Below are 21,931 nucleotides of genomic sequence, written 5' to 3'. Positions count from 1 at the left end.
ACATGTGTTCCCTAATAAAAGTGTTACCAGACACACCGATGAACTATGCTTTGCTTCTTTCTAATGCTAGTCAGAGGCAGATGTCATTATTAAGGAGTGGACATTCTTATTCTAGAAAGCATTTTATGCGACCAAAACTTGTGCGTCAAATTTGTTAATAAAGACTATTTTCGTGCATGCGTATACATTTTGTAGCTCTAAGGAATACACAAGCATATAAATGACCTTAAACACATGGATTGATTCCGTGGGGTCTTTAAGTATGTTATGAAGCTGTGATTTGAAAGCTTTTGTTAAAGTGACTAAATGTTGAAATCTTGATAAGAGATGCAACCGCCTCAGCTTCTGTTTAAACCTCCCAACTGTTCCACCACTCACCTTTCTCTTGTTCTCTTCCTCCTCCTGCATCTTCACTTGTAGTTTCCTCACCATCACCTGTCTCCTCCACTCTGGGATAGCTCGGCCCTGCTCATCATGTGTGGGCACCAGACTCTCAACGTCCACCACGCTGGACTTGCCCTGGACGGCAGGAGTGTTTCCATTGATGGCAGTTGTGAGCTTCTCACTGCTCTGTGAGGTGGAGTGGTTCTGGGGCGAGCCACCGCTGCTGGTGGGAGTGGGTGGTGTGGGTGGACAGACAGGCGGTGGAGATAGTGGCTTTACAGATTGGGTGTCTTTAGGCTGGGGTTTTGGCAGAGGCTCTGGTGGCGATGACGGACGTTCCCCCTTAATATGTGAAAACGATCAATCAGAATAGAATGTTCCAGAAGAAAATATAGATATGGTCACAGCTGGCTTGAATAAAAACACTCTTCAATGGTTCTTCATAACATTTAAATATCAACAAATAATTCTAATCTTCTAAAAAATCAGGTTCACTTGAAACAAGAACTGTGTCAATCAGTGTGTTTTTGGTTGTATAAATGTCATTTATTTTATTAATAAATTTTTTATTAATAAACAATCTTAAGTTTGCTATTTGATCTTCAGTGCAAAACTAGTTGAGAATTGCTGCTCTACTTAACAAGAACCTTGATACTTTTTGGCATTATAGTATGATTGTGTTTGCACTGTTCTGGAATTAATTCAAAACTGCTAATAATAAATACCAATTATGTCTTTATCAAACTCATAATTTCAAATTTGCCATTCAGAATATTATAAAAGCTCTGATTTATCCCACTGTGATGTCATAAATTTAAACATATCTGGTGCTCTTTGTTAGGTCTTCAATATAGAGAACATAGATTATAATAAATATTATAAACAGAAACTTCTTGCACTTATGATACTTGCAATTGTTACTCACCATTTTTGACTGTTTGTTAAAAAAAAACAATTTACATTAGCAACCACAGTTCAGAGTTCAGAGAATGTATTTCTTGAAATTATTGGCCAGTTAATGAAAGTAGATAAAAGAAATTTGAACGCTTTTGTCATTTCCTCAATTATATAACTTTAATAAATTGTGCTATTGTAATTCAGCAGCACCAATAACTGAGTTACACAATCCTCACCCTGGCCTTCCTGAATTATCCTGCACAATGGATTTCACTGAGCTGCACTCTTATAATGCTCCAAAATGCAACTCTATAATCTGAAACTAAATTTATTTTTGTTTATTTCATAATTCTTTTGTTATATTTCAGAAATGCTGATCCATATTTTAATGTATCCTTCTCCTTAATGATAACTGGATTTAGTATTCATCAAAATGAATTAAAACAGTGAAATGCAAACTCAGAATACGACACAACCCTGCAATATTTAAATATGTTAGATAACACAATTGTATCTAATCCCATTTTATTAACTAATGTCTTTGCTGCTGACCTTTGATGCTCCGGTTCACCATACTAACAAGCAAGATGACCTTAGATAAACTAACAATTGTGCTTCATTGTTTTGTTTTGTTTTATTGCTGAAGAGTGTTGAGCCTCCTTCTCCTGTATTGTACTGTACAGACGTGAATTTCCTTTTCCTTCAGCCTGAGGTTTATTCATTACACTTTTTTTGGTGTGAAAGGGCTTTTACATTTGCTATAAATAGAACGTATTATATTAAAAACAACAAAGCCCTGCTCATATTTAAAAAGTAAAGAGAAGGTAACTTAAAAGTAACATAACGCATTACTTTGCATAAAAAGTAACTAAGTAACTTTTTTAGGGAGTAACGAAATATTGTAATGCATTACTTTTAAAAGTAACTTTCCCCAACCCTGGTTATATATGCCATTTCTAATAATCAAAGACTGCATGTAGGCAACCGCTATAACTAATTTCATGAGACAAAGTACTTTTCATTTATGAGATTTACCAGTAAGAATTTACATAAAGCTCAAAACAAGCTCACAAGTAAAACATTACAATAATAACAATGTTCTTCACAGACTTCAGAAAATTCACCCTTATACGTTAAGGCTTTCCAAGAATTGTTTTCTCATCATAGGTAGGAACTAAATTTGTGAAAGTAAAGGAGTGTGACCTACATTGTCCGCCGCTGTGCCACTGTTAGAGAAGACGGTCGTGTAGCCTTTACTCTGAGGTGTTGGCTTCAGTTTTGGCCCGGCTTTAATTTCGGCCAGAAGTTCAGAATTATCTCCAGTGGGGGACATCATGTTGAAGGATTTATTGCCTGAGATAAAGACAGAGGGAAACTGAGCCAGGATGGATGGATGCATGAAGAGAAAGAGAGAGACACACCGGACAGGTTTCTACCCTAAATATTTAATTCAATGCATCTAAACAAATATCTGAAGCAGTCAGTAACTTGTGATGGTACTAAATAATAAAATGAATCCACTCACAGAATGAATTATAAAAAAAAAAGGGAAAAAAAGGTAAAGGTCAATTTGAGAACAAATAAACAAAGGAAAAAGAACAGGCCTTTGTTAAAGTTTCAACAATCAAAATTATTTAAAATCTATGACATATTTGATTGCTCTGACCACTGCTATGTATAGTACAATACAATAATATTTATAATTCCTTAGAGTAAATTTGGTAAATTCGACCAAAAGGACGGGCAAATGAGGACAAATGGGATATTATGAGACATGTGAAGTGAAAATATGGAACTCATTCAACTAAAGATTGTTATATAACATAATCTACTTGACCGAAAGTGGCCTCTGCTCTTTACATTTTAGTCCCATAATACATTACAGTGCCAGGAAACAAAGGTTTGCTGTACCCTGAGTCTAATAACAATATCTAAACAATCCAGTCATTTTGCTGCTTTAACAAGATTTTATCCACTTTAAATTTAGAAATGTATGAAAATTCAATAAAAATACTTAAAATAAGGAGAAAAAAATAACTTACGTGTAACAAGAATATTTAATCCACCAAAAGACTTTCTAAATATAAATGATTACTGACAGCTACAGGTATAAATAAATCTACCCTGCAGAAAAGCCCTAACTTTAAAATGTGTAACTACTCAATCGCTTGACATAATGCCTTTTCTTATTCAACGTATGAAGTGAAATAAACTATATAACAATATTATAAGAAATAAAATAAAAATAATAAAAGAAATCTACATCACCTGTTGTTTTTGATTTATATCTCCAGAGTGTCTCGTAACAGACGTGCTATTGTTTTGTCATAGCTGTGGTCATGAAAAGGTCTTCTCAGACCGAGAGAACCCGTTTAGATCTACAACCCCCTGATTCAAACTGTCCTCTCCTCCCGCAAGAACAAAACCCACTGTGTTTGCCTACTGCCGGTGGCTCATCACAGTTGGGGGAAGTCTTAATGGATCAGCAGTAATCAACTCTGACAAGAGACGGCTGCCAAATTGGAGCTGAGCTCACGTCCTCTCCTCGCTCTCACTGACCCTCCTCCGATCAGCTGCCTCCAGCTCCAGCTCCAGCTCTCCAACTCACAGCCAGGTGAGTGGATTAACAGAGCCTCACACATCACGCTGAGTGACATAAACGGCGAGCGACAGGCCCGAAAATGTACGCTTTCTGTTGATGTTTTGTTCATAAGGTGCTTATTAATCCATTAATATCCTACAAATTACCATGCAAACACATTCCCTGCCTCTTAGCTACTTAAAACTGGTGTAGTCCTGATCAGCTTATAGTGCCAAAAACCTCTTCAAAATTAGCAAACAAGACCAGCCAAGAAAAACAACACTAAATGAAAACTAGTCTGAAAAGTTTGTAGACAAACTTTAAGTTGGTTTAAAAAAGCCTGGCTATAAAGTTTGAAAAAGTTTCAAAAGCTTGCAGTTTGAAAGTTTTCAGTTTGAATTAAAATAGATAGGCAATACATTCTATCAGAAAAACAGGTATAAAACATGATTTTATCATGATTAGCATATTACTAGCATGTTGCTAGCATGATAAGTATGTTGCTAGTAGTATGTTGCTTGGGCAATGTTGCTAACATGTTTTTAAAATGATTAGCATGTTACTAGCATGATTATAGCATTATTAGCATGTTACTAGCATGGTGTTAATTTTTTTAGCATGATTAGGAAATTACTACCATGTTTCTAGCATGTTGTTAACATGATTAGCAAGTAACTAACATGTTGCTAGCATGTTTCTAGCATAATTACCAGGTTACTAGCATTTGTTAGCATGATTTGAGCATGATTCGCAAGTTGCTAGCATGTTTCTAGCATGATTGCTAGAAGAAGAAGAAGTTTAAATCGGATTTCAGACTTTTTCAAGTCAACTTAATAATAAAATGGAACTAACCACATACAATAGCAAAACGTCTCGGTTACGTATGGTAACCCTCGTTCCCTGAAGGAGGGAATGGAGACGCCACGAGACGACGAAAATGGGATATCGCTTCGATAGACTAATCTACTTCGAGTGTAAACTAAACGAGCCAATGCACATTGACATGCAATTATGGCATCCAGCTGCCGCTGATCACAGCTTGAGTATAAGGCAGCAGCAGGTGCAATGCATACCAGGTTTTCGCTGAGGAGCCGAGCCGGAGACCCGGCAGCTCAGCGGCAGTACAGCAACCATGGCGATGGGACAAGGAACCTTCAAGGAACGAGGGTTACCATACATAACAGAGACGTTCCATTTCAGTCGGTCACTCTCGACGCCACGTCGGTGACCAACGAAAATGGGATCCCTATCAAAGCTCCAAGGGTGCTGCCCCTTCCAGTGCCCTGTGCGAGCCGCCTGCACCCCTATTAGGTGTAGGCCGGGGCTCAGAACAAGTAGTTCCACTCACCATTGTCAAAGCACTACCTCACTGGGTGAGATTGGATAACACTGGGAAAATGTACCCGTTCCGCTTGGAACCGGGATGCTGCGGAAGCCCCATCCTTTCCAAAGGAGGTCTCGATGGCAAATACACATATAGCATCCGTTTAGGAGTATATGGATAAATTTGAGGTGATTAACCCTCTGGCCCTCTTCAGTCATTTTTGACCGAAAATTTATATATTTTGCAATTCAAAAAATCGTAGCTTCAACGGAATGAGATGACACTTGGTGACTTTTGTCACATTAGCAATATGAACACACAAAAAAATCATGGACATGATTTGGATATGTTAAAGAGTCCAAAAAAAATAGTCACACTTACCTTCTTCGCGGTTAAAAATGACCGACATAGGAAATGAATGGGAAATACGAAAATATTTGAAAACTCAGTGAATATTTTGGTGGTACAAACTACAAATCAGCCACTGGTCGGGAAAAAAGTGTGCAGCAATCAAGGGGTGACTCTCCAGAATACCAGGAGTGCAAAATAGACACCAATCAATAAATGGAAAAAATACAAAGAGTGCTCTCTCTCTCACACACACACAAACACACAGAAATGAACTGGTAAGACTGCAAGAGAGCACATTGTGAGAATATGTGAAATCAATAAATGAAAACAAAAAAACTAAAGGCTTGCTTTCACTCTATCTCTCTCTCACACACACACAAATGAACTGGTAAGACTGCATCAGAATAAAATCTTTTTTTTCAAGTTATTGAAATCAAATCAATAAATCATAAATCAAAAAATCCAAAAGAGATTCTCATTCTCTCTCTCTCTAACATTTAAGTACATTGAATAAAATCTTAATTAATTACAAAATGTTTGTATAGGGTTTTGAATGATCACTTTTCATTCCTTATTTTGTTAGACTTTTCAATTATCAAATACTGAGTAACAAAAATGCTTTCTATGTGTTCCCTTTCTAACAAGAGGTTATGCAACATTACACAAGTTTTTACTTTTTTAATTCCTCCAGATTGCCCAATTCTCACATCAGAATTGGATTTTAAATGCTTTCACTCTATTTAATGTGAACTATTGCATTTATTAAAAAATAGTAAATAAATAAAGAGATAAAAAAAATATATTAATTCTAATGGAGAAAAATAGCTCATTAAAATTGTATAAATATTGCATAGTATCATAAAATTCCTTAAACATCATATATAATAATCAAAAAATATTATTGAACAAAAATATATTACATTGGTTTTCCTGAAGAAAAAAAAAGTAACATTTCAAGGCTTCTGTCACTTTTGACCGCGAAGAAGGTAAGTGTGACTCCCAAACGAAGAGGGTCAGAGGGTTAAAACCCTCTTGGGAAGGCAGAAGTCTTCTGGGGAAACACGGGCTCTAAGGCTATACCGTGGACTATACACATACAAGTACGGCTTAGGTCTCAATATGGAACCCAGCCTTCCCATGTTCTTACGGATACATCATGAAGGCCTGGCGCCGGACGTTACGCTGCGTCCAGCTGCTTAGGGTGATGGATGATCTCAACAGGGTCTACAGTATGGACACTCTGGAGCAGTTTAAGCAAGCTGACACTAACCGGGGCCTCTCAGTGCCACTACCCGTTTGAGGTGAGAACACAGGAGGATACCGGCTCTACACGAAGGCTATAGAACCTAGCGAACGTGTTAGGGGTCGCCCAGCCCGCAGCTCTACAAATATCTGTCAGCGAGGCGCCACGAGCCAGCGCCCAGGAGGATGCAGAGTGAGCTTGCAACCTGAACGGGCAGGGCATACCCTGTGCCTGATATGCCAGGGTTATGGCATCCACAATCCAGTGGGTCATCCTCTGTTTAGAGACGGCATTCCCCTTCTGCCGGCCTCCGTAAGAGACTAAGAGTAGGTCTGAGGCCCTGAAGCTTTGTGTCTGGTCTACGTAGCACCTTAATGCTCGGACGGGACAAAGCAAAGCCAGGGCTGGGTCTGCCTGCTCCAGCGGCAGCGCTTGCAGGTTCACCACTTGGTCTTTGAAAGGTGTAGTGGGAACCTTGGGCATGTAGCCAGGCTGGGGACTCAGGATTACCTGGGAGTCAGCCAGCCCGAACTCTAGGCATGAATCGCCGACCGAAAATGCATGCAGGTCTTCTATCCTCTTGATGGAGGCCAATGTAAGCAGGAGCAGAGTTTTCAATGAAAGAAACTTTAGCTCAACTGAATGCAAGGGCTCGAATGGGCACTAGAGTCAGGTTCCAAGAGGGTATAGATGGGGGCCGGGAAGGATTTAACCTCCTAAGGAACCTGACGATGAGGTCATGCTTACCTAAAGACTTCCCATTCACAGGGTCATGGTACACAGCAATAGCGGCAACCTGGACTTTGAGGGTGGAGGGAGACAGCCTTCGATCCAGCCCTTTCTGCAGAAAGGAAGCACGACAGCAATCGGGCATCTTTGGGGGTCTTCTCAGCGAGAAGAACACCACTCGACGAACAGGTTCCACTTCAAGGCGTAAGTGTGTCTTGTAGACGGTGCTCTCGCCAAAGTGATGGTGTTCACTACCTCCTGGGGTAGGTCACCCTGAACCTCCGCGTCCCGTCCAGGGACCAGACATGGAGTTTCCAAAGGTCTCGACGCAGGTGGCAAATGGTGCCCCGTCTCTGAGTCAGTAAATCCCTCCTCAGAGGAATTGGCCAAGGAGGGGCTTTCCGTGACTTTCGTGAAGACAGGGACAGCCCGAAGGGCAGGACCTTGTACTGATATGCCCGTTCTTCGAACGCAAACCGCAGAAAAGGTCTGTGGCACGGAAGGATGGACACAGTAAAGTACGCATCCTTCAGGTCGATCGCTGCAAACTAATCTTAGGGACGGACGCACCCGAAAATGCGTTTCTGTGTCAACATTTTGAACAGTAGCCGATGGAGGGCCCGATTCAAAACTCGCAGATCCAAGATCAGTCGTAACCCACCGGCTTTCTTGGGTACAATGAAGAAAGGGCTGTAAAACCCCATCCTCATATCTGAAAAAACCCCATCCTCATATATGAAATTCAGTTCACCGGGTGAACTGAATTTCATAGCCGAGGCTGATGGTCTGCATAAGCCAGCGAGACAAGATGGGTAGCGCTGACCAGGCGCTCAAAAACCGTACAAGTGGGACCAGCCATACCTCCAGGGGAGGGAGAGGTGCCTTCACCATCCCCCAGAAAGCTAACGAGTCAATCATCCAGCCGCGAGGGCTCGGGTAGCGGTTGAGGATTCCACTCGAGCCCTACCCTCTCGGTGGCCCGGGAAAGCATAGCTGCCATTTCGGCATCCGACTCAGGCTTTGCCACCGTCCCAGAGGGCAACAACGCAGCCAAATCTTCATCCGACAGCTCTCCCTCCGATGCTGAGATCGACAACTGGTCGGGGGGAGGCCCACTGGATACCACTGGTACGCTCTTTAAAGAGGGCCCAGTGCATTCCGTGGGATGCTCCACTGGATCAGAGGTGCTAGAGGACTGATGGTCCTCAGAGATCGCGAGATCGCAGCAGCAGCAACGGGACTCCGCCCACTGAAGGTAGCAGAGACTGGTTCACAGCTCCGAGATGGTCATCTTCCCACAGTGAGAAGATGACTCATCCACGAAGGCCACCTCAGCGTGCTCGATGCCCATACACGTGAGGCAGCAATCGTGACCATCACCCATTGCCAGGTAACGACCGCACCCAGAAACGCACGGGTGAAACGGCATCCTTATAAGGAGGATCCGTTGTCTTTACAAAGATGCACCCGTGAATCTCTTTTAGAGAAATTTGCTCTTTAGGAAATGCTCTTTTAGTGCTGAGATGCACAGGAACAGGTTGTGTGACATGCCCTAATCCTCAAAAACCATTAGCAAAACAAGAAAATATGGCCCATATTACAAACATACAATTTTGCAACTCATCAATGTAAAAAAATTAAATAAATAAATAAAAAAACATAGAAATTTTAAGAAACAACAGCTATAAACATCACTTTAATATAACTTAAATAAAGGCAACCAGAAGAACGTGTGCCTGTATATGAGCAGAAAAAAGGATCAGGATGTTCACAATAGCTGTGCATGGTGAGAAATGATGTGGCGTAGGTTGAAGGCACTGCGTTGACAGCAGGGCAAGTCAATATGGCTGCCCGCTGTTTACACACCTTTATACTCATTCATTACAGTATGACTCGCTACGCAGACTAATGCCAAAACATGGCACTTTAATAGATTGCTCATAAACTCAACAGTTTCATAAAAATTATAAATGGTTTTAACTGCACAGATTTTTGAGGATGAGTCAACATGAAATCTAAATTCACCATATTTACTTTATTTTATCTTATTGTACATGATTCATCAGTGCATTGTATTTTAGAAAAAAATATTACTTTCATCAAAATATAATAAAGTTTTTAGTGTCTGTGTGCATTACTTTTAAAAGTAACTTTCTCCAGCAATGTCAGAAATACATCAGTAAAATGGGCTCTGAATGTCATTTCATGTTGACTTCATTGTATTTGTGGTAAAGTGGTTTAGGCCACAAAAACATCCTCACTCGTCACACAATATCACCAAAGTAGCAATGCTCTATAAACAATCACAGCTGATGTGCCAGAGTCCCCGCAGCATCAGGGAACTCTGTGGGCTGATCGCAACTGGGATCACAGAAAAAGCATGCTGGGTGCCGTGATTTCTTTGGCTATCTGAAGTGAGGAGAAAGTTCATGGTAATATTCAAAATTATAGATTTGATTTAGCTTATGATCCAGTAGCCAAATAAACAATGCACTCAATGCTCACGATGAAGGGAAATGAGAAGAATTTGAGTAAAGAATGAGACACACACACACACGTATAGTACACACATAATGAGGCTGGGGGAAAATACTTACTCTTTCTCTGCCGGAGTGTTTCTGGACCAGGGGTGACAGAGGTAGACAAATGTGTAGAATAGAGATCCCCTTCTTTAGAGCCCATGTATCATGAAAAGAGAAGAACAGGGAAAGCCAGAAAATGTCCATGCAAAGCAGACAGCCAGAGAGAGAGAGAGAGGTGTTCAGTGAGACAGGTGTGGTGAAGACAGATGAATGAGAGGATGACAAATACAGGAAGGAAGGAAGGAAAGGAGATGAACAAAAAAAAAAAAAAAAAACCAAACACAATGAAACACAATATTGTTTTGGCAACCTGTTCATCTCTTTACTACATACAACCATGTTGTTGTGCCTTTTTTATTTTAAAACTTGTGGTCATAGATGATCTATAGGTAACTCAAAGTTGTAGACTTTGACTAGGCAATATGTAAAAATACATAAAAACTTTTTTTTAAGGTAAAAACTGGACAACAAATAATGTGCTGATTATTGGGTTGCTAGGTATTTGTTATGTGATTGCTAAGGTGTTTGGAGTTCTTTTTGTATGTGTAGGTTATTCTAGGTGGTTGCTAGGTAGCTTGTCGAGGATTCTGGATAGTTGCTAGGTGGTTGCTATGGTGTTACAATGAAATTGCTAAATGGTTGCAAGAATGACTGCTGCTTACTGGCTAGGGACGGTGTATTGATCCTGAAGCATCGATATATCATTACTGATGTCTATTGAAATGTCAATCCTCAAATAAAAAAAAACGCTTTTTTTAACGCGTTTTTTAACAGTGATTTTGTTTATTTAACAAAAAAATGTATGCATACAATATGCATTGAATTGGACGTATAGCCTACGTTAGCAAATAATTGTGTAGGATACAGAACTATTCTTCTGCTCATCTGAACACACGCAAATGCTGCAGGACATAATATCTGCATCTGTGCAGTTCTGTGTCATAAATACAGTTTACAAAATGTAATGAGGAAAATTTTTTCACTGTGTTCAATCCTCATCACACCAAAACTGTTTCCTCCAGTGAAAATGTAGCCCTTAACTTAAGACATATGAAACATACTTCCAAAAACAATCATGTTGCTATTTTCATTTCAAAATGTAACTTTCAATATAAAACATGTTGCATAGAAAGAGGTTTGTTTAGAAATGCAAACAGTACAATTTTGTGTTTGTACAGTAAACAGGGATGTGTGTGTGTGTGTGTGTGTGTGTGTGTGTGTGTGTGTGCTCTTGTTTTTGTATCATATCAGGACACAACTCTGTATAAAGTCGTGGGTATGACACAGGTATTACAAGGAGAGGGTGACTTATGAGGACATGACCCATGTTCCCATTTTTCAAAACGCTTATAAATCATACAGAATGAGTTTCTTTGAGAAAGTAAAAATGCACAAAGTTTCCTGTGAGGGTTAGGGTTAGGTGTAGGGCCATAGAATATACAGTTTGTACAGTATAAAAACCATTACACCTAGGATGAACACACTTTTCACAAAAACAAACGTGTGTGTGTGTGTGTGTGTGTTTGTGATCAGGAAGACTTATGCAATACAGTGGAATACTGCAATAGATTTAGTTTACCACTATAACCTATTAGTCAAAAATTATTTTAATGATTTATTTGTTTATTTATTACTATACCCTCATTGGGGGCTGAGCTCCCCTAAAGATGAAAATCCTAGAATGGCCCCTGATTGTCATCAAAGCTGCATTCATTTGATAAAATATACAGTAAAAACAGCAATATCACCTTTATCACCAGCAGGGTGGTCTATTGTAATGGTCTCTTCACCGGCCTTCACAAGAAGACCATTAGACAGCTGCAACTCAGCCATAACGCTGCTGCCAGGATTCTGACTAGAACCAGAAAATCTGAGCATATCACACCAGTCCTCAGGACTTTACACTGGCTTCCAGTTACGTTTGATATTGATTTTAAAGTACTTTTACTTGTTTCTAAATCACTCAATGAATAGGTCCGCAATATATTGCAGATATGTTCACTGAATATAAACAGATCACTCAGAAATACCAAGGGATCACACAAAACAAGGGGAGTCTGCCTTTAGTCACATCCCGCAGTTGGAATCAGCTTCCAGAAGAGATCAGATGTGCTAAAACATTAGCCACTTTAAAATCTAGACTCAAAACTCATCTGTTTAGCTGTGCATTTATTGAACGAGCACTGTGCGATGTCCGAACTAATTACACTGTGTTTTATGTATTAACTGTATTCTGTCAAATAATTTTGAAATGTTTTTAAATTGCTTGTTTTATTTTTGAAATTATTTTTCTTCATGATTTTTACTTTCTTTTATGTAAAGGACTGTGAATTACCATTGTGTACGAAATGTTCTATATAAATAATCTTTATAAATAAAGTTTTGTAACCGAATAAACCTTCATTCATTCATTCATTCATTCATATTTAAATATATTTTACATTTTAATTTATTCATGTTACATGATCCTTTAGTGAACATAAAATATTTTTAAAAAAAAATCATGAAGTGTTTTTAAAATAAAATTAAATAAAATTAAAATGATTTAAAGGTTTTTACTGGTAGTGTAAAAATTTTTTATAAAAAATATTAATTATGAAGTGATGCTTGTCTCAGCTAACGGCACTTATAATTCCACAGCCAGCGAGTCGGTATAAACTAAATTTCCCTGACATAAACCTGAATTGTACAACACATCACGGATATTGTCTTGTCCTGAAGACATGTCAAGTTTCCCTCGGAGGAAGAACAATTAAGTAAATGGTACAACACTAAACCCATTTCAAAGTAACAATAGCCCATGCGCATTAATTCGTAAACAGACTCTGAAATGAGCGGGTCGCCAGATCTCATGTTAACAGACTGGAACTTCGTAAGATTTTAAGTCTTCCATCTTGTACTTGCGGAGAGCACTCTGTGATATTGAGAGTTGCACTGAACATGGACATGTCTACTGATATCCACAACATCTGCTTTAAATAAACGGTTTAGGATTGCAGGCTAAACAGCATGAATATTTTACATCGGATGTAAGATTGGTTGCACATTCACCCATGACTGAAGATCCAAGCAAATACTGATACGTAAACCGAAGTTTTACACCAAAGCACACATACCGGTCATGTTAATTTTCATATTAATTACTTAAACACTTAAGATTAGTGTTTCTTAATGGAGACGTTCAGAGAACATTGGTGGAAGCAATATTTTTGAAAGGGGGACGCTGAGGTGTTCTTGTGCTGAAACTTGCACAAGAAAACAGTCTGCAATGTCCTAAAGCTAATATATATTATAAATACAATATATATAAAAAGATACACCACCATTCAAAAGAGGGTCAGTAAGATTTTTAAATGCTCAGCCAGGCTGCATTTATTTGCTCAAACATACAGTAAAATAACATTAAATCTACCATTTCTATTTTAGTATATTTAAACATTTATTTTGCCTGTCATGCTAAAGCTCCATTACTCCAGCGTTCAGTGTCACACAATCCTTCAGAAAGCTCAAGAAACATTTCTTCTGATCATTATAGGTGTTATATATCTGAACATGGTTATGCTGCTTAATAATTGAAGAACAGAAAGATTGTGTGTGCAAAGCTAAATTTTCAGCATCATTACTCCAGGCTTCTGTGTCACATGATCCTTCAGAAATCAGTATGATATGCTGATTTGCTGCTCAAAAAACATTTCAGATTATTATAAATATTGAAAATAGTTGTTGCTGTATAATATTTTTGTTGAAACTATGATATACTTTGAGATGAATGTTCTTTTCAACTTTCTATTCTTCAGAGTGTTAAGGAAAAAAAAACATTAGGCAGCAAAAACTGTTTTCAACATTGATAATAAGAACCATTATTAATAATAACTGAGCCCCAATTGGCTAGTTGCACAAGATAGCATCGCTAAGTTTCGGTTATGATTATTTCGCATGTATTGCAAGGGGAAACTTTAATACAAGATATAATGTTTTTCAAATTTAACAGGGGATGGTGGTATATCAAAGACAAGCAAGAACTTCCTCATTATGTTATTGCATACCTCTGTGTGCCTCATCAAGATGCAGTGTCAGTGGTTAGTCAATATTCAAGGGGATCTCTTTATTCAAACACAAACCACTCAAATGTGCAATACTGTTCTTTTTCGAAGAGTTGAATTTCTACCTGCATTATGGACTCATAATTAACTTTATTTGTTAACCTTATTTAGAACTTTATCTTTATAATATAACAATTATTGTAGGTTCGCATTTTTAAAAGATCAGTGTTTGTGTTTTTATGATTTAATATTTATTTGGTTTGTGCAAATGAAGTTAAGAGCATCTGTTTCATGAATCATAATTATCTGTCTGCTGTATAAGCAGTGCAAACAGTACATTTTTATGAAACACATTAATTAAAACCTTTAAATTTATATATATTAGGGATATCCTCTTACAGCTTGTTGTCATTTGAAAATATGTTTGGACTGAACTGGAAATACTCAACCCACTCTCCCCTATGCAATTATAACTCATTTGAATCTCATGTGATCACTGTAACAGCTGCTATAAAACTGTACTTTACGGTAATTTACTGCCTTCCTGTGAAAATTCTAGCCACCTTCCTGGAGGACCTGGATGGGCTGCTGTCCTCATCCCGGAGGATGGTAGTCCACTTTTAGTCTTTGGCGACTTCAGCATTCATCTGGACAAGCCTTATGCTACAGACCAAAGCTCAGGGCAGCAGAGAGAAAATGGCACAAATCAAAAATCCATCAGATCTGAGTATGTATCAGTCTTTGCTTTCATATTTCTCTGCTGAAGTCCATACTGCCAACACTTCATACATCCACAACAAGATCAACAGCACTCCAGACACCCGTAATCTATTAAAAACATTAAATTATCTCATCTGTCCCCCTCCACCACCTCCAACCACTTCTATAACAGCTAATGATTTTGCCACATTCTTCAAAGACAAAACCAGAACAATCAGTAGTCAGTTCTCATTCCCCCCCCCCCCCCCCCCACAGGACCTAAAACCAACCACACCCACTGATAAAACTCCCATCTTTTCCTTCTGTCCCCTCACTGAGGCAAAAATATCAAAACTTTTCCTCTCCATCCATCCTACAAAATGCCCTCTAGACCAATCCCCTCACACCTCCTCCAAGCAATGTCTCCTACTCTCTTACCAGCACACCACACACATCATAAACGCATGTCTCCTCACAGGCACCTTCGCCACTGCATTCAAGCAGGCTCGGGTAACCTCACTGCTCAAAAACCTACATTAAACACTTCTCTTATAGATAGCTACAGACCTGTCTCTCTCCTTCCATTCATAGTGAAAACCCTTGAACAAGTTGTTTTCAACCAGGTATCATTGTTTAATTCACAGAACAACGAACCGGACGCTTATCAGTCAGTTTTCAGGAGTGGCCATTCAACTGAGACTGCGCTACTGTCAGTAACAGAGGTCCTGCAGATTGCAAAAGCTGACTAAATCACCAGTTCTTATTCTCCTGGATCTATCTGCTGCTTTTGACACTGTCAATCATCTGTCTGCCCTCTCATCACTGGGGATCAAAGGTTTTCACTTCACTGGTCTGAGTCCTATTTCCCTTGGAGGTCTTTCAGGGTGGTTTGGGGAGGGGAGGTTTTGAAAGCACATCAACTTGCCACTGGGGTTCCTCAGGGATCAGTTCTTGGACTCCTCCTCTTCTCCATATGTACTTCATCGCTGGGTCCCATCATACAGGCACATGGTTTCTCCTACCATAGCTATGCTGATGACACACAGCTCTATCTATCATTTCAACCAGATGATCCAACATTAGCTGCACGGATCTCATGCAGGCTGCCTGGTGGACATCTCGGCATGGATGAAAGAATATCACCTACAGCTCAACCTGGCAAAGTCTGAGCTTCTTTACTTCCCTGCCACTCCAATGCTCCACTCCAATGCTACAGCATAATATCCCCATCCTGCTAGGTTCTTTTACAATTACCCCATCGACTTTGGTCAGAAATCTTGGTGCAATCTTTGATGACCAGCTGACCTTCAAAAACCACATTGCTAAGACTGCTCGATCATGCAGATTTGCATTGCACAACATCAGAAAGATCAGGCCTTTTCTAATGGATCATGCTGCACAACTTCTTATTCAGGCCCTTGTAATTTCTTGTAATGACTCGTGGTACCATCACAGAGAGGCTCAAAGTCACTTTCTAGAACATTCTCGTTCACCATTCCTGGCTGGTGGAATGATCTTCCCACCCCTATCCGGAATACTGAATCCCCAACATATTTTCAAGCTACAGCTGAAAATTAATCTCTTTCAACGTTACTTAACTTCATCATAAATTTAACATTTAAAAATTATCTTTATTTATTGCTTCTCATTCTAGCTTGTACTTATTTGAACAATGCCTAAAACTTGGTATTATGAGCACTTCCTGTGTCTGTTTGCCCCTTTAAGAAGAATCGCTTTATGTATTCCCCAGTTGTAAGTCGCTTTGGATAAAAGCATGTGCAAAATGACTAAATGAATAAATGTCAATGTTTGGATGAAAAGATAATTGTGTGTAAATGTAAAATATATAAATATGTTGTTGGAATAAAATTAATGTATGTACAGAATTGAGAAATTTATATTTATGAACATTAATTGCAGCCCACTCACAAGACAAATATATTTCAGATGTTACACAAAAAAGTCCATGTCATACAAACATTTTTGATAAATATTATATATTTATTGACGAGTAAAGATGAAATATAATGTTTACTTGCTTTTATAGGCTACATAGTCAAATGTTATGTTTTAATTGTTTTGAAATGTTTTATTTTTAAAACTTTAGTTATTTAGTTATTTTATGTATTTGCAATCATTTGTATATTAACTTACATAATTGATAAGGGGAAAATATAATGTGTATTTGTATGCACCATGAGTCAACTTTCATTTTGAGAACATTATGGATTTGTGTATTAGATTCATTCTCCTCTGCCTGACCCAAACATACGTACGTTTCAACTGCCACTGGCTAAATAAATAAATATAGAATAGTAAGGATAGATCTTATTTTTATTTTAAGTGATATTATAAAACCTGTAAACATATATAAAAGGTAATATTCAGGTTTCTCCGGCTCTCTGCACTGGAGTTTAGGACTGGAAGTATGTTTAACCACACTCACTGATCGGAAATCCAACAAGAAGGCCACGTGCAACTAGCCATTTGATCCAAATTGAGCATCAAGTCAACATATTAGAATTATTTCTGAAGGATTATGTGACATTGAAGACTGGAGTAATGATGTTGAAAATTCAGTTTTTACAATATATATTAAGTTAGAAAATAGTTATTTTTATAAATAATTGTATTGTAAGAAATATATATATTTTTAAAACATAAACAAATATATCTTAATTATCTCAAATATTTGACCGGTAATGCATTGTGTGTAATCTTTCATTGCTGTGGCATAACACATATGTACCTGTCATCACTTTCTGACACTAATACTCTAGGGACAGGAGAAGATTAAAGGGCTCACACTATGAACAAGGGGTCAAACGAGTGAAAGGGTTAAATGCATAACCACTAAGCATCGTCAGGTCAGTCGATTAAAAGTCTTAAATCGTGGTCACAGTGTACGCAGTTAAATTCATAAAGATCACGCCAAATCTCAGTGCTGTTAGGCGAGCGGTGTATCCAGCTGTATCAGGTGGCAGATCACTGTCACACCCTTTTAAATGTACTCTAACAAAAAACAGTCTACCTTTAAGCCCCGTTGAACTGAATGACAAACAGAGTTACCACAACGGCAGGCTTGTGCAGTGCTTTCACATTTGCAGTATTTTGTTACTTACTGTGAATTATATACAATGAAATGAAAAATTTGAATAAATGACCTCTTTAAATGCTTTATACCACTGCAAAAGAGGTGCTTAAGAAGGAAGTTCTGGATGAGATGTGTCTGTACTCACTGCTGGAGGAAGAAGACATGCGGCGCTGGGCAGGGGCTGGTGTGGAGGTGGAGGTGGTAGGTGGAGGAGGAGGAGGAGGAGGAGGGGGCAGCTCTGATGGAAGACATGGAGGAGGAGGTGGAGTCGGGATGGCTGGAGGAGGTGGTGGAGGAGGAAGGGGTAGATCCTCTGTGTTTCCTGTCCCATTCTCAGGAGCAGGCGCCGTGTCTGACGCTTCCTCCAAAAGTGCAGAACCCTGTCAAGAGAACAGGTAACAGTGCAGCTGATTTCAACATTTAAATATTTACTTAATATTTAAACATTTAAATTCAATGAAAATGATCTCATCATTTGCTCAAACTCATGCAGTCCTGGATATTTATGACTTTCTTTCTTCAGATCTGTAGAAAAAGAAACTCTGTGAGTCCAGATATTGCAAGTGAATTGGGCGGCAGAATGTTGAAGCTCCAAAAAAACATGCTGCCATCATGAGAGTAATACAGCTTCAGAGGATGAATCACAGTCTTCTAAAGTGAAACAATAAGTGTGTGTAAGAAAAACACTTATTAACTTAGAATACCGTAATTCCTCAAATAATAATTTATTTGACTACCGGTTTTTATTTGAGGAAATACGGTATATATACTTTTTTTTACTATAAATCATCACTTCAGACCAAATGCCATAGTCACATTTAGAATTGGGTTGAGCTTATACTTGACTTAAACATGCTTCAAGCTTTATAACATACTTTCATTTACATCAAACACACACTTGACCCTCCCATGAATGTGTGTATGAAGGTTGTCCGGAAGCAATGATTTTAAGCAAACACAAGCATAGTTTCACTTCAGAAGACAATGATTCATCCACTGGGGTTATCATGATGTCTGCATGTGCTTTTTGAAGCCCCAACACTCTGGTTCCCATTCACTTGCATTACAGTACATAAAGATTCACAGAAACAGATTATTTCTCAAAAACATTTTTTTTTAAATAAATAAAAATTTGTTCATCCGAAGAAGTCATAAACATAAAAGATGGCATAAGGATGAGTAAATGAAAAGATAAAACCCAAAGGCCTCTTAGTTATCAACATGATCAAAACTTTGCTGAAAAATCTGTTGTACACAATCTTCTACATGAATCCGTGTTTCATTCTTTCACTTGTTTTTTAATTTTATTTTGAAAGTAGAAAAATGGGAATACAAAAAGAAAAGAAAAAAAAGAAAGAAAAGAATTCTGCTTAAAGTGGTCATATGATGCGATTCCTTTCTCTTTGGAGTGTTACAAGCTCTTGGTGGATAAAGTAGATCTGTAAAGTTGCAAAGACTAAAGTCTCAAACCCCAAAGAGATATTCTTTATAAAAGTTAAGACTCGTCCACCACCCCCCCTTAAAACAGCGTGTTCTAAAACGCCCCCACGTCTATGTCACGATGTGTGAAGATTTGCATAACGCCACCCAGATGTTCACACAAAGAAAGAAGGCTTAACCTTGATTCTTGGTGTTGCCGAAATTGCCATGTTGTGGAGACACTGTTTCATTGTGAAAGCGAAAACACTTTATTTGGCCTTCCAAAAGAGTACACAACTAGAAATCAGTGGTTAAGTTGTATTTACAGCACTGTTCCACAACTGTTCAACCCAAACATTTTATTGAGGACTGTTTCACGTCACCATTCACGCACCAGTTTCAAAATACTGGTAAATTAAATCGTTGACATGTTTAAGCAAGTAAAAGGCCTTTTAATTTAATTCTAAAATATTTATCTTCACTTGATTATCCATACATACTTTTATTATTGTTTTTATTATTATTATTATTATTTTTTTTTTTTTTAGAAAAATCATGCGCATCACATATGATACCTCAGGTTTTTGAGGGATGTTTACTTGTACTTCCTCATTGTATTGCATTGCATTATATGTTTCGCTGCCCACACTAAAATCTACATTTATATATCTTACGAAGACATCTTATTGGGATATACAGAGTGACAACTGATATTTATATGCATTTTATGTAAGTAGTCTGCTATAAAGATCTCATTGATTTATAAGTTATCAGAATTTCATCTTAAGTTTGTGGTCATATTGACATCAGCACCTGCTCCAAATTGCATATTTTTGGCTCATTTTGTCTGAAAGCTCACTAAACCGATCGATTTAAAAAATAAATAGATTTCTTTCTAATTATTATTTCATATGTCAGGCTTTATAGAGGCATAAAGGTCTCTTTAATTTTGGACACTAACATAACAAATATAAAACAAAAAGTAACATAACAAATACAATTCCCCAAACCACTTAATCTGACCAACAAACTGCCCCACTGCACCCCACCATATGCACAGCAGCTGGTGATGAATACATATTTAATCTATTTGAGTGGTTTGCAGGAATGAAAGGACATCTGCTCAGCTAAGAGCCACAATCCTTCACACTCAGCATCTCCAGAGACCACCCATCCACCCCTACAACTGTCGCCAAGTAAACAAGCCCTGACCTTTTACCCCATGCACCTCCACCTCCTGGACACGTACCACACACGTGCCCCTTATCCCCTCCTCTCCTCCTCATCATCACTATCTCCAGCATATGGTGCGTTTCATGTCACACGTATGTCCGTGTTAATGGGTCATTTACCCAGAGGGACATGTGGAGTACCATCTGGTCAAATCAAGAGGCCAGACGCCCCACTGGGCATGTAATTGGCTCAATGAAGATTAGATCTGATAGCAGAAAGGGGCCATATGAAATGCTGATATTGATTACATCACATTATGCATGTTCCTCACAAGAGGGAAATGTAATTTCTATCAAGAATTAATTTAGTTATTCTATATTTAAGTATCAAATTTGTCTCAACTGTGTTCCTAAAAAAATATATCTCAACCATTAACACAGCTTGGCTAATGGATTTCTTAGTTAATTATCTTGTCTCAGATGTCTAAAATTCCTGAGGGTTAATTCAAATAGACAGAAACAAGACATTTTTGCCATCAGTTACCCTCACGTTGTCACACTGAAAATAAATTGGTGAAGGGTTTTTTACTCTGAAATTGCTAGTTCATTTCACAAATAATTACCAAGGTTTGACAAGAAACCGTGAATTAAATGTGAAATTTCTGAAAGTCCGAAATAGTCTTTTCTTGTAATATGTACTCCAACAACTTTGTTTTATTTACAACTTAAGTAGATCGTAGAAACCACTGGTCTGTACAATCTGCTTACTGTAGGCTTATTATGCTTTTGGGAAACGTAGCCCTGTGTGACTTTTCTTTCTTGCATGGAACTCAGAGGTTTAGTAGAATGTCCTTGCTGCTATTTTGTCATCACCATTTACTCTCAAATGTAAAGGAGCAGCTTTGTAAATTTTCCCAGATAACTCCTTCTGTGTTCCTTGGGGAAAAGAAAGTCATACAGGTTTGATACAATGAGGGTAAGTACATTATGACAAAAAAAAAAGGAAAACCAAATTTGCTCTCCAATCAATCATTGTTGACTAGGAAAAACAACTGCTATATAAAGATATTTTTTCCAAAAATATTCTGTCCGATGAGTCAACTGCAGTTATAATAGTAGAAATCTGTGCCAGGACACAACCATCAGACTTACATAACACAACAAAGAAAGCACTGAGCACTGTTTACCCAGCAGCCCAATATGTGTACAATACATGTTGAACTGCAATGCTAACTCTGAGCTGCCACACCTTGCATGAATTTGTATTGTAATGTGACAGGTGAGGGAGTGAAACTACTGGAGCTTGAGTCATCCAAAGAGAGCTGGCTGTCCAGGAAACATCAGCTTTCTGTTGGCAACCATATTGTTGATGGTCCCCATTGCCTCCAATATTATGTAAAAAATTACTGCGGT

The 21,931-nt window shown here is 38.3% G+C and overlaps 1 protein-coding gene across 2 annotated transcripts in view; it reads right to left on the bottom strand.

Annotated features, from left to right (window-relative positions):
* Positions 1-21,931, bottom strand: part of LOC132115333 (espin-like) — a 115,764-nt gene that overhangs the window by 9,270 nt on the left and 84,563 nt on the right. For both annotated transcript variants that reach the window (XM_059523748.1, XM_059523749.1), the window contains exons 9-11: positions 18,073-18,307; positions 2,489-2,634; positions 379-726 (exon numbers count right to left, since the gene is read on the bottom strand). In XM_059523748.1, coding sequence (XP_059379731.1) covers positions 379-726; positions 2,489-2,634; positions 18,073-18,307 — 729 coding nt within the window. The remainder of the gene's footprint in view (positions 1-378; positions 727-2,488; positions 2,635-18,072; positions 18,308-21,931) is intronic.

Source organism: Carassius carassius, chromosome 34 (assembly GCF_963082965.1).
Source record: "Carassius carassius chromosome 34, fCarCar2.1, whole genome shotgun sequence".
Lineage (NCBI taxonomy): Eukaryota > Metazoa > Chordata > Actinopteri > Cypriniformes > Cyprinidae > Carassius > Carassius carassius.
This window is presented reverse-complemented; position numbering and strand designations above follow the sequence as displayed.